Source organism: Fistularia commersonii, chromosome 30, assembly GCF_037954325.1.
Source record: "Fistularia commersonii isolate RoL2024-O1a breed Wild chromosome 30, RoL_Fcom_v1.0, whole genome shotgun sequence".
Classification (NCBI taxonomy): domain Eukaryota; kingdom Metazoa; phylum Chordata; class Actinopteri; order Syngnathiformes; family Fistulariidae; genus Fistularia; species Fistularia commersonii.
This window is the reverse complement of record NC_141313.1, coordinates 3,331,278-3,347,481: the sequence shown is the minus strand read 5'-3', so window position 1 is coordinate 3,347,481 and position 16,204 is coordinate 3,331,278. Positions and strand designations below refer to the sequence as shown.

At 42.7% G+C, this 16,204-nt stretch overlaps 2 protein-coding genes across 2 annotated transcripts; both read left to right on the top strand.

Moving 5' to 3' along the window:
- Window positions 1-1,480: 1,480 nt before the first annotated feature.
- On the top strand, window positions 1,481-8,186 carry LOC147216127 (hepatoma-derived growth factor-like). Its single transcript, XM_086177821.1, has 7 exons — window positions 1,481-1,676; window positions 1,818-2,007; window positions 3,712-3,788; window positions 4,354-4,492; window positions 4,625-4,780; window positions 4,900-5,088; window positions 6,332-8,186. Exons 2-7 carry the CDS (start codon window positions 1,921-1,923, stop codon window positions 6,350-6,352), a joined length of 669 nt encoding a protein of 222 aa, XP_086033947.1. The 5' UTR covers window positions 1,481-1,676; window positions 1,818-1,920; the 3' UTR covers window positions 6,353-8,186.
- Window positions 8,187-9,719: 1,533 nt separating this feature from the next.
- On the top strand, window positions 9,720-13,101 carry mrpl24 (mitochondrial ribosomal protein L24). The gene is made up of 6 exons (XM_086177984.1): window positions 9,720-9,767; window positions 10,051-10,237; window positions 11,305-11,400; window positions 11,617-11,720; window positions 12,273-12,403; window positions 12,700-13,101. Exons 2-6 carry the CDS (start codon window positions 10,055-10,057, stop codon window positions 12,834-12,836), a joined length of 651 nt encoding a protein of 216 aa, XP_086034110.1. The 5' UTR covers window positions 9,720-9,767; window positions 10,051-10,054; the 3' UTR covers window positions 12,837-13,101.
- Window positions 13,102-16,204: the final 3,103 nt, after the last annotated feature.

Below are 16,204 nucleotides of genomic sequence, written 5' to 3'. Positions count from 1 at the left end.
GGAAATGCCAAAGGTGTTATTGGAACCAGTGAGTTAAATAAATTCAAGGTAAACTTAAATCAAATTGATTTCTCAATACTTTTTTTTATGTTTCAGTTGTTGCTGAACAAAATATTAGTGTCGGGAGAGTTGCAGGTATTTCTATAGTGTTGGTGGTTTATTAATTTTGTAGTTATGTGCTTGAAATGTTCTGAAATATCAGAAGTATAGATGAACTTGCAAAATTCATGTGAAGCTTTCCCATTAGGTTGCAGCACGATGCAACATAAATTGCTTCATCTCTACATGGCAAGGGCATACTTGTCAGGCATTCTGCATCCACTTCTAACGAAAATATCAGGATAATTTACCTATAATCATACATTTGGTAAAGTTACGTCTTTGGCACGATAAGTTAATTGTTATGGACACTGGTAACTAAAAATTAAATTTGAATATTGCAGAGCAAAAACACAGTGTATACAAAATGGTTTTGCTGGTACCAAAACAACTTAACTGGCTAAATTACTTGGCAAACAGACCAAGCGAGGGGGTAGCCATTTCTAAATCATGTTATGAATTATGGATTCATCGTGAAGGGTAGACTTTTGCCCATTTGGATTTTAGGAGTATTGGGACCTTTGAGCAAAGAATTACAGAGGGGAACATTTCAAGCAGAGATAATAGTAGATAGTGAAGAGGGGGCCAAATTTCACCTATATCATATGCATTTTACAGCGAGAGGGATGCTTAATTCCAAAACATTTAATTTTGACAACAACATTTAAAAATTGAGGATGTCACTTGGGGAAATTACCTCAACAGTCCTTTATTTTTCATTACCCATGCAGTGGAAAGGTGGCACCAGGCATTCATTCATTCATGGATAAATAACCTTTTCCGCTTATCCTGCAGTCGGTGTTACTGGGGGGCCGGAGCCTATCCTAGCCACCTCGGCAAGAGGTGGCGTTCAGTCTGGACCGGTTGCTAGCCGCATATAGAGACATGCAACCATCAGCTCTCATGCACACATCTTATAGAGGCATGTCTGGAAGTTCTCCATCATCCAGATCATGGTGAACTCGAGAGACTTGAATGTCTTCACTTGAAGATGTTTCACCCTGCTCATCCGAGAGGCTAACTGAGGACATTCAAGTCCAGTTGCCATGACAAGAAGATTCCAACAAATAGATGCATGCAACCATTCGCTCTCGTTCACACGTCATTTAGAGACAGACAAACATTCACCCTGTCACGCACATATCCAAATTAACTTGTGCACATTTTCGGACTGTGGTTGGTAACCAAAGAACCTGGGGAAACCCAGACAGACACAGGGACAATATGCAAACGCAACACAGGAAGGGTTGAATTGTTGCTGACAATTTGCGATGAAAGTGAAGCGTCTTAACTCTCATATAAATCCACTTCTTTTATTTATTTTCTTTTTATTTGTGCATGAGGTCTGACATGAACTTTAAGGTGAGTCAAGTTGACCGACAGGGGACGCTGTAGCCACGCAGCCTCGCCAGGCACTGGGGGCGCGTCTGCTCGCAGGGAAGCGGGTTTCAATTTCAAACCCTAACAGTCCGAGAGGGAAAAACCAAGCGGGGGGACTGCGCGATAACATCAAAACTAGATTTTCTTTTTCAGCGGCGAAAACTCGCAATATTGAAGAACGAAAGGGGGAAAGAGAGGTAACACTCGTGCCCATTTATTCCGCGCCGCGGTCGCAGTTCACATAATCCGCGTCTGGGAGGGAAAAAAAAAGTCGCCCGCCGTGTCTTCGCTCCCGGTCGATTTGGATGACACACCGACGCTCGGTTTATTTGTTGCAGGTGTCGGTCGGCACGGAGACCGAGTCCCGTTAACAACAACAAACCAACGCCGCCGGCGAGCCCGTCCAGCTACCTGTCAGCCAGAGCTAACCCTGCGAGAAACATGCCGAGATCCAACAGGCAACGGGAGTACAAACCTGGAGACCTTGTATTCGCCAAAATGAAGGGGTATCCGCACTGGCCTGCGAGGGTAAGCACCCCCCACCGCTACTGCCACCACTCCTTTTCTTCTTCCTCCCGTTAAATATCGTAATTCTGTTGTGAAATGTGCGCCGTTTCGTCGTGAAGATAGCCCGCTCCCGAACACTAGTTGACCCGCGAGGCCTAGCGGCGGCTAGCTAGCATGTAGCTAGCTTAGCTCGGTCGCGTTAGGTAACGACGCTCGCTCCCACACACCGCAGCTAGTCGACCGTTTGTTTCGGATGATTCACCGTGTAGGCGGACACCAATATCTGCCGTGTTTTATCTATTTATTTTCTTTTTACCGAATTGACGATAATGAAACCAATTGCTGGCGATAGTGTGTGGTTTTTAACGTGCGCTTGGGGTATTAAGTTCGGCATTCGCCGTCCAGGGGGGGGCCTGTTTGGCTAAGTTAACGTTAACTTCAAGCTCAAGTTACGGACCGAACGACGGGTCCTGATCCGGCCACATGTTGAAGGGAGCCGGTGGAAAGCGGGTAACGCGGAAGGAGTTTTCGTGTTATGCTTTTTTTTGTTTGTTTGTTTATTTTCTTACGATTCGGAGTTGTAATAACTGTTGCTCGGTGCAGACGAGTAGCGTTACCCCATATGTTTGTGTGCGGGAGTTTGTAACCTAACGGTAGAGGGGAAGTACCTGCACACACATGAGGGGGCCAAGTGTTTTCTAAACCCCGGGTCAAGAGCATAATTTTATACCGAAAGGCAAATATTATTCGTCTTGTCTTTCCCATTCATTCAGGAAGAAGCGGGGAGAGTGGGAAAAATAAACTAGCCAATTAAAGAAAAACCCTCTTTTTTTTTTTTTTTTTTTTTCAAGCCTGTGCATTTGCAAGCCTGGTTAGATTCATGTACATGGAAGAGAATGGCAAAGACGAGTCGGCTTTGTTTATTCTTTAGCGTGCGATAGAAACAAACGTGAACAAAGTCCTGCTCCAGAATATATTGGCTTTTTTAAGTCACCAATTCCATACACGCGTCTTATCAAGTGCTCAAAATCAAATAAAATGGCAATAGGCCCCTTGCAAACCCGTCCCGATCCAGGCCTTCCTTACAGGAAGTCCGGGCACATTTGGGCTCCGGCTCACACGATGGCACCCTCAAGTGCTTAAATACACAAATTCATACTGGTTCGTCGAAGGAGCCTGAGTGGTGCGCTGCAGTGATCGGAAAATTGCGAGAAGAGAAGCAAACATCTCACTCTGCTCTCACCTGGAGCCAAAATTAGCTGCTGCAATATCATGTTCATGCACCTCAAGGAACTTAAAGTTTGCATTGAAGAACCGATCACGGTAGTACTCAACTGGCCAACTGCATGTAAATATTTCAAAGAGCTGTTTGACAATTTCACATGGATTTCAGAAAATATGGCCAACTCTTTGTTGGCCAAGAAATGATTGGATTGAAAATATTCTGACCTACAAATGAAAGTACAATAAACATTATCCTTCCCTATTTGGACCTGATAGGTATATGGTGGCCCAAAAAGTCATCAGAGTAGTAATGTTTTGAAAACTGCAATCAATTATTAATTGCATGGTCCAGTTCTGAGTAAATCAGCCACTGTTAGCTACTCTTTAATAATTTATCTAAATTTTCCTGCTCAGGGTTAGAATTGGTCACTGTATATTGGTATTTATCTCAATAATTTCCTATTCAACTGCCTTTTAAGAAGCTGTTTGCTTGTTTTACAGATTGACGAGTTTCCCGAAGGTGCAGTGAAGTCCCCATCTAATAAGTACCAGGTGTTCTTTTTTGGAACACACGAGACGTGAGTGATGCATGTCAGCGCTGTCATACTGATTCTGATTTTACCCCATGTAGTTTTTGTTTTTGCCAAAAATAAATTTGTTTAGAGTTTATTCATACATCCCTCATCTGTGCCGCATATACAAAGTTCAAGAAGAAGAAGACCACTTTGTGGCCAGATGGTAATAAAAATTTCATTTAAACTGAATTCAGTGCGGTCAAGAAAATGATTGTGAACAGTAATCAGTTTTTGCATGTGTAACCGTTACTGTAAAATAATGCTCACATTCGTTATTAAGCAAACCGTTCACTCTCATCGATCAATCTCGCTTAATATCCTGTCGGTCAGCATCAATAAAACCTGATAAATTATCAAGCCTATTACCCAATTTTTTTTTTGCATTGAACAAGTAATCAGTCGTCTTTTCTTTGAAGCCGGTAAACTCAGAGATTTAGTAGAATCCATCCTGATTAACAGTTTCCTGTAAATCATAACTATAAGATGGACAGTGCGGGTGCATGGACGGATGTGTAAGTCTGAGATCACCTCTGAGCTTCTTGCTGTCTGCACTGCTCCACCACCACAGGGCTTCCCTTGGGGCCAAGGATTTGTTCCCCTACGATGAATGCAAGGAGAAGTTTGGGAAGCCAAACAAAAGGAAAGGCTTTGCTGAGGGACTGTGGGAGATCGAGAACAACCCGACTGTCACACATGAAGGCTACGAGGTGTGTGTGCATTTCAAGGACCCTTGCTGCACTTTGACATTAATAAGAGTGTGAATTCTGCAGGCAGAGGATATTACAACCACTGGGTTAAGGTGACTGTTTTTCCTGTCTTTTGTTAAATCCACCCTTTAGTCGTCAAAGAAGGAGAATGCATCAGGCGGAGGCGATACAGGCAGCTCTGAGAAAGCAGAGGCCGAGGGCAGCAGCGACGAGGATGAAGGAGCCCTGGTCATTGATGAGAAGAACGAGAGAGGTGGAACCAAACGAAAAGCAGAGGAATCCGCAGAGGTAGCTCTTCCTCATTCAACTCGCCCAACAATCACAGCAGAAGCCGTCCCCTTTAGAAGTGTTTGTTGGTTTTAAAGTTTGATTCTTCTGACAAAAAAAACAACCCATTATAATCCCAGGAATCACCCAAGAGGCCAAAGGATACAGAGGCAGAGGGTGAGTCCAAAGAAGACAGCGTCAAGTCGAGTGCAGAGGCCAAGCTCAACGATGTGGCCGGATCCAAGGCAACTGCTCCATCCTCAAATGAAGAGTCAAACCCAGAGGCCCAGGAAAACGCCTCAACAGGGGGGCAGCTAACAGCAGATAAGGTGACGCCCTGTCCCTATTAATGACCTTTAATCGTGCAGTGGAGCTACTTGCGCAGATGAAGACCATAAGAACATTTTTGCAGGTTTTCAATCCACTGTTGACAGATTTTTCCCCTCGAGTTTAGCCGCAGCTCTAAAGATGTCCGAAGTAAGCGTCAGCACACAGGTCAATAAGGTCACCGTCATAGCAGGGTCAGATACCTCAAAGACCCTAGGCATGATCATTATAATCTTAAAGTTAATTCTCAAACGCGCTGCTCGCCAGTCCACTGAGGCGAAAAGCACTGGTGTTATATTTGACGATGGAAAAGACGTTCAGGCAAGTACGACACTCCCCGCAAATCTGAGGGTGATGAATGTAAAATCGTCTTTGAAGGTCAACTTGATTGCAGCCCCTTTAATACTTGCAAGATTTGAAAAAAGAAAAAAATGACCTCAGGTTTTTATGTGTTCATCAAAGTTTAACTGTTTTACTGTTTTTTTTTTAAAGAATCCTTTGAACGGGTTTAATAAAAGTATCACGTTTCTTAATTTGACCAAAGAGAAGCAGGATTAGGAAAACAAATCCAGTTCCCAGACTGACCCCTCACAGAGCAGACTGATGAGAATCTCTAAACACACTTTCAGCGTTTCCGGCCTGATTATTAAAACACAAGTGTGTGTGCGTATCTGACACAATTGTTAGCTTTGCTATCCAGTGCCTCGCTCAGCACCTGGACACTAAGCTAAAGAGTGTCAGCCACTGACTTAGCAAAAGTCTGGCTCCCTTAAACTCAACTGACCTTTTCTTATTAAACAAGCCTTGATCATTTTTTTTTTTTTTTTAATGAGAAGCTCCTTCTTAAAGCTCGCTCTGACTCAGAGATGCTCTTTTTGGTACGTGACAGTACAGCTATACCTGAAAAGTAAATGTCCATTTAGATCCTATTTTGCATGGGTTTTCTAGTTGCTAATACCTCCTTTCTAAATATTGCCCCAAGAAATCTCCACCCAGAGATTGTGCCTTGTGCTCTCCTGTCCAAATCTCATTTGTAAAGACAGTTGGTGTTTTGCGATCAGTCGCCCCTTATTTGTTTCAAGAGTGGAGTATAAATGAACTTGACAAGGGGCCAATTCTCTACGTAGCACATCGCTTTCCAGGACAGTACCAGAAATTGTAAAGTCTTAGAAAGGTTTTAAATTGAATAAAATTTGAGAGAAAGGCCTAATCATTGTTCTTGCTGTCCTCCTCTCTCCCCCGCAGCCCGTGACAGACAGTGCTTAATCTCAGTTCACAGAAGAAAAACCAAGAACCTTTGACACTTCTCGCTGGAATCTCAAGCGCCGACACGATTACCTGCAGGATGCCAGATTTCAGATGTTAAATTAATACAATTTTAAAAAAAACCTAAGTGTTTGTATTGGGGGAAAAACCAATCATTTGTCAGTTTGGGATATTATATATCCCGGAGAGAAAAAGTTTGCTAATCTGATTTCAAATAATTGAACGGAGCACTTTGAGGCTCATTCATAACAGGATTTTTGGTCTGTATATATTTTTTATTTCTAAGTGCAATTACATAATTACAAAGATGGAATGCAACATCAATTAACACTGAATACATAAGAAATAAAAAAAGGGGAACACACAACACTTCAATGGCAAATAGTCCCACTTAATGGTTTTAAACCATAGATGTTGTATAGGATTTTTTTTAAAGCCACGCTCAGCTTTAATTCATAAATGTTTTGATTCCAGTCGTTTGACCCCCCCATCCCATCCAATCGTGTATTCAGGCATTGAATATAAGAAAATCTGCATTTTCTTCCCCATTAACCATAGTCTTGTTCCGTGTACGATGATTTTAAGCGATGCCGGTTTTTTGTTGCTTTGGTGTAACGTACGCTCCATAGCTGGTGTTTCTAACGCTGTGTGATCTATTTTGCCGGTTCCCGGATGTGGCCTTCACGGCTTCTGATTTTGTATCGAATATGTTGACCCCATTTGAGAATAAATAATAGCAGTTGTTACTCTTTGCAGTCCAGGGTAGCTCTCCTTAGCTGATAAAGTGCATTGATAAAAGCACAAAGACATTCCTGAATGTTTAGTCTTGAATTGTGTCCAGGTGGCAATGAGGCATTGATTTTAATTTAGTGGAAATGATCTGGTAAATTCTTTGAGACTGTCTAGACTGAAACTGAATTTTATTTTATTATGATTTCATATTAGCTCACAATGTTGCCATTGCTTGATGCTGCAGATGCAATTGTGAATTTTCGATTGCGTTACTTTTTTTTTTTTCTCTCTCTCTCCTTTGTACCAAATGTTTGTTTCTCAGCTTTCTGATGTACTGCTGACCTGTAAATGCCAACATCCGATCAACCGAAATCTAAAAAGAGTCCAACGTTAACAATCTGTAAAGCATCCCGGTTTCCAAACGTCTCAACTGGAATGAGTGTTTTCCGCATGTGTTCTTATTATTTTGGCTGTAAAGGAAATAGAGATGTTTATTCAACTGTTATTGGTATCTGGTGGTGTCACCCCCTTCCTCCTGTTGATAGTTCACTTATCACCATCTTACCTGGATGTCAGTTAGAGCTTTAGTGTTCCACCCTGTTTTTAGCGACAGGAGCCCACCCTTAGCCAGTTAACAGTCCTAAAGGGAAGTACTCACAGTCTAACAGTTATGATTAAGATCGCTTACTCGTGAATTGTAACACCCATCTCCCCCGTCAGTGGGCCGCTGACGTTGAAGTAGGAGCCAGTCAAAAAGGCCCACTGCTCAGATCCAGAGTTAACTTCCATTGAAACAATCAGGTAATGAAGTGTAATTCTTGGTTTCACATCCTCCGTTTATTTCAGGAGCGACATTCATTTTAATCTGCTGCTTAGTTTACTCTTGTAGTTGCCAGTCCATTTAATAAACATGTTGATTAAAAAAAGCGTCTTTTTGTCATGACACTTTTCAATAAGCTCGACTGTTTTCAGATGCTCCACCGCCCCACTCCGGAAGCACCACAAATAACAAATTAAATGTTAATCGGTGCTCTCTGTTTGGCCCTGAGAGTTGTCTGCTTTATGTTTTCATCCTTTGCTCATTAAAGAGTTTTGTGCTCAAGGCCTTGTCTTGTGGTGAAAGATGCAGAAAGGGACTTTTTTTTTTTTCTGAACCAGCAACCCAAACAATTACTGGATTTTACCTCATTTATCAAACGATTCAAGAATCTAAGACCTGCAACCCCCCCGCCCCTTTTCTTTCTTAATTTATGCTCTTGTCACAAATTATTTGCTCGCCGGAGAGGCTTGTCGGAGAATTTTGGCTGTCGGCTCTGAGGGCTGAACTACTTTTGGTCCTCATATAACATGTCCTGACAGCTTTGAATTTGTCATGGGGTTTGGGTAAGTATGAGTTCTTTGAATGCTCTTTGTTTCTGCGGTTGACGCTAACTAAAATCAACGCCCGGTCGCAAACAAGCGTTTCAATCTTGGCTGACCAACTTTGAAATTTATCTCGCTGTGAATGGACAAGTTTAGCTGGACTGGACTACTGCACATTTTTTAAATATGATGGATGGCCGCTGTTTCAGGACATGCACATGGTTTACTGAAGCTTTTTCAGAAATCATGGCCTCTTGTGGTATGGCTGCTATAAATATTCCACAGCCTTGTGATGCAAGACATTACAACATGGCTCATAATAACTATTTACAGTCACCCTGCCCACTTCTTTGCACAAACTTCAGCTTTACTGAGACATTTGCATACTCTTTATGAAGACACGTTGTGCTAAATGTCAGGGCATGCCGAAAACCAATTTAATGAAACAAAGAAACTGGTCATTTTGCAAAACTGAAAATCTGGTATTCATGACAGTAACACTGATTATAACAGTGGATACAGTAAATGCAAATTGTTTAAAAAAACAGTACAAAGGAACACAGTAATATGCAAAGTTGGTGTATTGATAATGTATTATGATTTTTAAAGGCTTCAAATGACTTGATATTGACAAAAGCAGTCTTTCTTCATTAAAATAGATACTTTGTTTTCCATCAGCATTAATTAAAGAGCCTCAACAATTTTTTTTTTAAGTTTAATGTCTAATCTGTGCTTTTTTTTAAAAAAAAAAAATACAGATACTATCAAACACATCGTTTCTCAAGAATTCCATAAATTATTATATTACTATATTAGCAGCAGCTCATTGGCAGTACATGTTTTTGATATCTGATGATCAACGATGGAAGTATAGTAAGTGTCTCAAAAACAATTTACGGTAACTAATGCTCATCAGATTGCATTATAAGAATAACTGTAAAAGGAAAGAAAACTAAAAGCACATCTTTCATGTGGCAGTGTGATGCTTAGATGTTCTGCAGCAGGCTCTCTTCACAATGATGGTGTCATCGTGTCATTCATCTGCATGATGACGGGAGCATAGTCATTCCATGTGCTCATATTTTCCAGATTATTTACTCACAGGTTTAAAAAAGGAACGCCAGTCGATTGGGTTATACTTGCAACGTTATTCATATTTCTCTGGTGTCTGAATTGATATGACATATGAATTGTATTAAATACAAAGAAATACCCGCAGAACGGTGACATCTGCAGTTCCTGTCCTCCTGTCCAGTAGGTGGCGCTGTTACGATTCTTAGCCGTGTAGCCTACATGTGACATTGAACTGAGCAGGGAGAAGGTAAGACTTCTGTATAAAACTAGCCAGAGATGAAATGTATGTTTCTGACGATTATTGTAAATTTGTTTTGTTCGTAGACACATCCTAATGTTTTGAGGACATAATTATCATGTCGAAACTTTCATTTGCCCATGATTTATAATAGCCTCTCCGAAAGCTAATGTTAGCCTGGCCTAGCCTAGCCTACCCTAGCCTAGACTAGCTTAGCCTCTCCCGAGCTACGGTAGGGGTGTCAAGAGGGGAGGCACAGCTGACAAAGTTGTTTTTTTTTTCGTCTCCGCAGCACAATGAGGCTGACAGCGTTCCTGGCGGCGGCTGCCCGGGTCGTTGTACCCAAAGATTACCGTTACGGCACGAATAGACCCTGGACTGCCGCTGCTAAGAGGCTGAACCCTCCAGGCAAGAAGAGGAGAAAGGTGTTCGTGGAGCCGATCCCATCCTTGGAGTGGCCTTTGCTCAGAGGAGACACTGTGAGTAACTAATTTAAAAGACAACTATTGCATGATCTAGCACTCCAGGTCCGGGCTGTTTTATTAATGTGTACAGTTTATAAGACTTCCAACGTCCCCTGTGTTCAGTTAATGTAACCAGTGCTAACCAGATAACACTTTGGAGCCCTATTCAGGTTACTTGCAGTGTCAATAAATCCCCACAGGCCCCAAAACCAGCAGCTGCAGACACCAGTGGCTGAATAAAGCAATCTCCTGCTCCAAAAACAAAAAGAAATCAAATTATTGCACTTTGATAACTGAGTCAAACCACACGGATGGAGAAGCACGGGCAGCGGCAACTGCCTTAAAACATATAACCATCTGCCCTGGTGATTTATTAAGTTCTTTAACCCTGTTTTCGTGGTATGAAACAAGAATGTGATTATTCACAGGTAATCAATACAGTAATGTTGCAAAGCCGTGTTTATTGAAATAACATGATCAGGAGCAGAAATGGTTTGCTTCTCTTGTACAAATGACTAAAAGCTCTGACAAACCTGCCAGTGTTTTACTGACAACAGAAATAGTAACACTGGTTTGACAATAAATCTGAACAGGCAAAATGGATTTGCAAGATGAGTGTCTCCTTTTTTTTTTAATTATTTCTGACGGTCTCTTGTTATTCAAACCCATCATTTATTTGTCAGGTGAACAAACAAGGCTTTTCTGGATCTCTGCTTTTCAGAGTCAGAATCAGAAAAACATTATTGATCCCGGTGGAAATTGAGTTGTCTCGGATGCTCCATATAGAAAGAAATAAAATGAATTCATATGAAGAGATTAGCAAGAATAAATAAATAAAAATTAAACATAAGTGGTGTCAAGGTTTAAGACAAGTATGTTACAAACAAATAGAACCAAGTGGCAAAATTAATTTATATAATGGGCACTTGATTCTCATAGAAGGAAATATAAAAGTCTAATTAATAGTAATAGCAATGGCTCAGTTTTAGCAATTGTGTTTTAGCAACATGTGATAGATTTTTAAGAAAGTACTTTTTTCTCCTCACACAACGTAGATTTGAGAATCTGCCTTTGTCCCTCAGGTCCAGATTCTGGCAGGGAAGGACAAAGGGAAACAAGGAAAAGTAATCCAAGTCTTCAGACACAGAAACTGGGTTATCCTGGAAGGACTCAACACAGTAAGGAACTCCTGCTTTGGTTTTAAAGAAACCTTTTCTGGGAAACGACTTTTATTTTTTGCTGGGAAGCTGTAGATTTAAGCTCCACTAGATGGAGCTGTGTGGTAAAAATCAGGGTTCAAGGGCTGCCCAAGTATTTCCCGAAAATCCATTTGGCCTCCACATGCTTTGACTTTCCACACAGGAGAACTGTGAACTCTTGTTTTCCACCCAAAGCATCACAGGTATGTTGGAAAAACCTCGGATTATCGCGGGACCTACATTGCCAGTGAGGCTCCGCTCCTGCTCCGGGATGTTGCCCTGATTGACCCCTCAGACAGGTACGCCTCGGGGCCTCTTGATCAAACCCACCCACATCACTTGGTAGCAAACATAATAATGTGACTTCATTTCCTGTATTTTTCTAAAGATTCTGAAACAAAATGTAGCTGCCATTTTTATGCGATTTTATGAATACATATAATAACATATAATATAATAACAATTTCCGCCATATTGCGGATTTTTTCTTACACATCTAATTTTATATAACAGAGTTTGCGCTCTACCACGGGTCTTTGTGCTATAAACTTATTTTTTATAGTTGTTATTTCAATTGTTGTTATGGTAAAATAAGCATTTTCTCAGGCGGTGACCAATCAGAGCTTGGTGTTTTGTGTCCTGGGCTCTGATTGGCTCAGGAAGTGTCGCATCATTATCCGTTTCCCATTCGGCGTGCCATCACGACTCGAGTATAGGAAGTGTTTCTAAGTGTATGGGAGCGATCAATAAGAATGTGGGGTGGGTCACAAAGCTTAAAAATACATATCATCTTCGACAGTGAATCTACCGCCATTATCGGTGTTACGAACGTCTTTATCTTGATCCTCCAGGAAGCCCACGGAAGTGGAATGGAGATTCACAGAGGAGGGCGAGAGGGTGCGAGTGTCTCGCAGGACGGGCCGCATCATCCCCAAACCTGTCGTGGAGCGGCGAGACGGCATCGTGCCACAGCAGTGGAAAGGTGGCGCTGTGTGTTTTTTTTGGCGGAGGGGATTGGGCGGGGTAGGGATTCCCTTCGGTTCATACCAGCTGCAGCGGGCAGTCTACACTTAAAACTTTTCTCCACCCTTGTGTAGGCTTGGATTTTTAAAAATAGGCATCTGAGTGATGCAGTTTGATTACACTGGAAAGAAAATTGTCATCTTCCTTTTTTTTTTTTTTTTTTTTCAAAAATGGAAGAAACACGCAAAATGTGTTTTCCGAGCCGTATTCGGGTTTTTTTTTTTTTTCACTAGCTGTTATTTGTGCCCCCCACAGACGGACCCAAAGATACGAGCCCTGAGGACACTCTGGAAAAGACCTACACTCCATCGCTGAAGACCCTGGAGGAGGAGGTCATGGAGAAAATGGGCATCCAGGAGAACAGGAGGCACCAAATGTCCTACTGGTACTGACCAGGGTTCTCAGATGTCCCGGGGACTCTGAAGATACCTTGTTACGGCGCGAGTCAAGCGGAATAATGACATGTCAGAAATAGACGTTGATGGTGAGACTGTGGAGGTTTCACAGAAACTGCTCCGCACGAAACTGGAAGTAAAATAGACACGTGAGGCCGATACCAGACGTGACCCGTCGACAGGCAGAATTGAATTCTGTCTTTACAGGATTATTTGTATCATATCATCTTCTTGTAATATTGTGAATAAATGATAAATAGTAGTAATTTAGTTTTGTAGTCCCGTTTTTTTAAATGTATCAGCACTTGATAATGACGGCTTCATGAAGCAGATTTTCCAACTACTAATGTTATATCTGATTTCGAAGAACTGCAGGCGCAAATCCAACCGTTGTTCATCACGTGAGCGCCGTAGCCTTGCGGGAAGCGATCGGTAGATTTGTTTCCCGGCTTCTGAATTCCTCCGCATCCCTGAGCGATGTTTCATCGTCATGATTCATGATTCAGCTCCCGGCCGGAGAAGAAAGCGGACGACTTCACAAAGACCGTGACTTAGACTCATCGGGTCCGAGGCTGAGCCAATCCTGCAATAAACGGACAATAAAACAAAAATGAGGTTTCATTAGATCATTGTTAACAGAATTCTGCGGTCACCAATACCCAAGTCTAAATTCTCGGGTGATGTATCCCTTTGCGGAGGTTTTGGAAACAGGAACGCGTCTGTATTACAACCGCAGATGTGAAAAACGACTCGCTTTGAGACAGGAAATCTGAAACTAAAGAGTGATTTCTATTTCATGGCAAAAAAAAAAGTCAAATGTAATGACGTTCACCTGAAAATCAGGATTTAATGCCCCACTTTTTTTTTTTGTAAGTGGGCTGTGTGAAAGGGTCTTAAGAATTTATATACTTTCCATTTTGTTGAATCCCTGGTCCGTAATCCCGGTGATTGCTCCTTTCTCAGAAAATAGTTGCGTTGGTCTGGATCCGTCTCAGCGCTGACGATGCTTGTATTTTACTCAAGCCCCCCCTCTCCCCCGACCCGACACACTGCTCTCCAAAACTGGAAGCCCTCCGGCGGATGCAGTCTCTCTTTTTAATGTGTGTCTGGGCAACGGTCGGCAAAGAAATGGCCTGGGTAGACCTAACGGTCCGGGTACTTTTTGACAAATTTCCCACCTCGTTGGGCTTCTCGTTCGCCCCCGTTGATTCGCGACAGGTCCGCCTCGGACTCCGAATCAGACCTTGCCGATGAATTGGCTTTTGATAAAGGTGTCTGGCAAAAATGATAAATATCGTGTGGAAGTCAGTCCACGGACAGATTTTAAAGAAATTTTGCGCCATCTGGGACGATGTCGGTAAAAATCTCAAATGTTAAACTTGAATTCGAATTTGTTTTCCTCATCGGGGAGCTTAATGAGATGAATCTTATGAATACTTCCAACATTTAGACCGAACCGGAGATGGTAGAGAGCCTAGACGGTTTCATTGGTCCCACCGTAATGACCTGGATCTACTGCAGGAATTAGACACAGCCAGTCCGAGTGAAATGACACTTTTCAGGTTTTATGTCTCAAATTAGTTTGAGATTTATTTTGTGGAAGATAATACTTCTTACATAACGCTAATCATTCTTTATAGCCAATACTGTGATATGTGTGTGTGTGTTTGCGTAGAGTCTGCAATGCGTTTTTAACGATGATGAATGTTATGGTTTGCTACAGTTTGCAATTTGTTCCGCACTTGATATTTTGACTTTTACCCAAAGTAAATAGCTCAGGCCTCCAAAAGAGCTAATCAGATTTAACGCTTTAACACTCATTCAAAAAAGTCGGTCCGAAACGCTCAGCTATGCCGGTTATCAGATCCATCTTAAATTGATTTGCCGTCGTCGTTTGGAAAAGTCTTCTGAGAAGCCGGCGTGTCGTGTTGCGTTCAGGTACGCAAATCCGCCAGCGACACGTGCGCCGATCCCGCGCTCCGCACCGCTTTGTGATATACGATGAAGGTGGCCTTCTGACGTGTATGAAGTCTTCTCTCCCTCTCCGGTTAGCCCGCACCCATTGATGCCCCGATAGCCGTCGCCACATCTCCAGCTGCAGAAGCAACTAGTTGCGGTTGCCGAGCGGTAACAGACAAAATGATGTGTCACAGATTATATAATTGCATCAGAATTTCACAGTGGCTCTCTATACCCTAATTTCTGGTCAGCCTGTTTGCTGGCATCATGCAGAAAGCATTGCGAATTGTCGGTTTGGCCACCGAGTGGGTGAGGGCTGCGCTTTTCCCAGACTCGTCCCTCCTGCCCGGTTTGCCTTCGCCGCTTTGCATCCAGGAGGGAATAAAAGCAGCCAGTCAGCGGAAACGGGGGTTTGCGGTTTCGCTTTTATGGGAGAGAAAAAAAAAAAAAAAAGAGGATTCAAAGCCCGGTCGTCTGTCCTGTCATTGCTCGACTGCTGCGTGGATTTCAAGGCGAGTGTAATGTAGGTTAAGTAGGACCTTTGTATCCAGTCTCGCCTCATTTGTCTTTATTTTTCCATTAACACGCATTAAGCCCAGATTTGAAACGGTATTAACTTGTCCAGGGTGTAACGAGAGTCCTCGTCCTGCAGTTTCTCCTTGGCGGTAGGTTGACAGCATTTCTGGAAACCTTGTTAAACACCGACCGCGGATCATGACTCAAGCAGAATTAGGAATACATATAAATAAACTGCAGACCGGCGTTCTGGATTCTCAGCTGAGTCACATCGGTTCCCCGGCCACGTTAACCGGAACCCACCTGGCGGCGCTGGCCGACCCGCGGACAGCACGCCTCGTAAAACACTCCCATTATTAAATATCTTTCCCGAACCGACGGGTCAGGCTCACTCGGCGGCATTTAAAAAAACATTTTTTTTCTAAGTTTCCCTTCCAGCGGACGATTTCGGAGGGGCGGTCGTGATTGATCGTCTGTAACAACATCTGAAGACACTTTGGAGCTAAATTGGAGTGCAGCTCTCCAGTCACGTGACGATCCAAAGCAAGGCTGCAATATAATGATAGTGTCTAATTACAGACCGGCTGTTTGAAAACGGCTGGAAAATGTAACATTAGCTTGTATCCAGGTCCGAAAGATGGTTTGCTCGCATGTTTGACTATGCTCGGGTCTAATTTGGTTGGATTCTTGCGTATGACCTCAATATGTTATGATTAGGAGCTGGATAGGAAGGTGGAGCTGCGCTCCTCTGGCCGAAGGCCAGTGGAAATATGTAACATCGCATCGAGCGGCGGCGGCCTCGGAAAAGTGACATGTAGAAGGTTCTGACTCCTCTCGTCGGTCGTGTTTTATTCCGTCTCAGGTCTCCCGGATGAGGTTTTAAAGTCTGA

Coding starts and splice junctions, on each gene's coding strand:
- mrpl24 (XM_086177984.1), top strand. CDS start 10,055: ATGAGGCTGACAGCGTTCCTGGCGGCGGCTGCCCGGGTCGTTGTACCC. Junction 11,401..11,616: donor TCCTGGAAGGACTCAACACA/GTAAGGAACTCC, acceptor TTCCACCCAAAG/CATCACAGGTATGTTGGAAA. Junction 12,404..12,699: donor CGTGCCACAGCAGTGGAAAG/GTGGCGCTGTGT, acceptor TGCCCCCCACAG/ACGGACCCAAAGATACGAGC.
- LOC147216127 (XM_086177821.1), top strand. CDS start 1,921: ATGCCGAGATCCAACAGGCAACGGGAGTACAAACCTGGAGACCTTGTA. Junction 2,008..3,711: donor ATCCGCACTGGCCTGCGAGG/GTAAGCACCCCC, acceptor CTTGTTTTACAG/ATTGACGAGTTTCCCGAAGG. Junction 5,089..6,331: donor GGCAGCTAACAGCAGATAAG/GTGACGCCCTGT, acceptor TCTCCCCCGCAG/CCCGTGACAGACAGTGCTTA.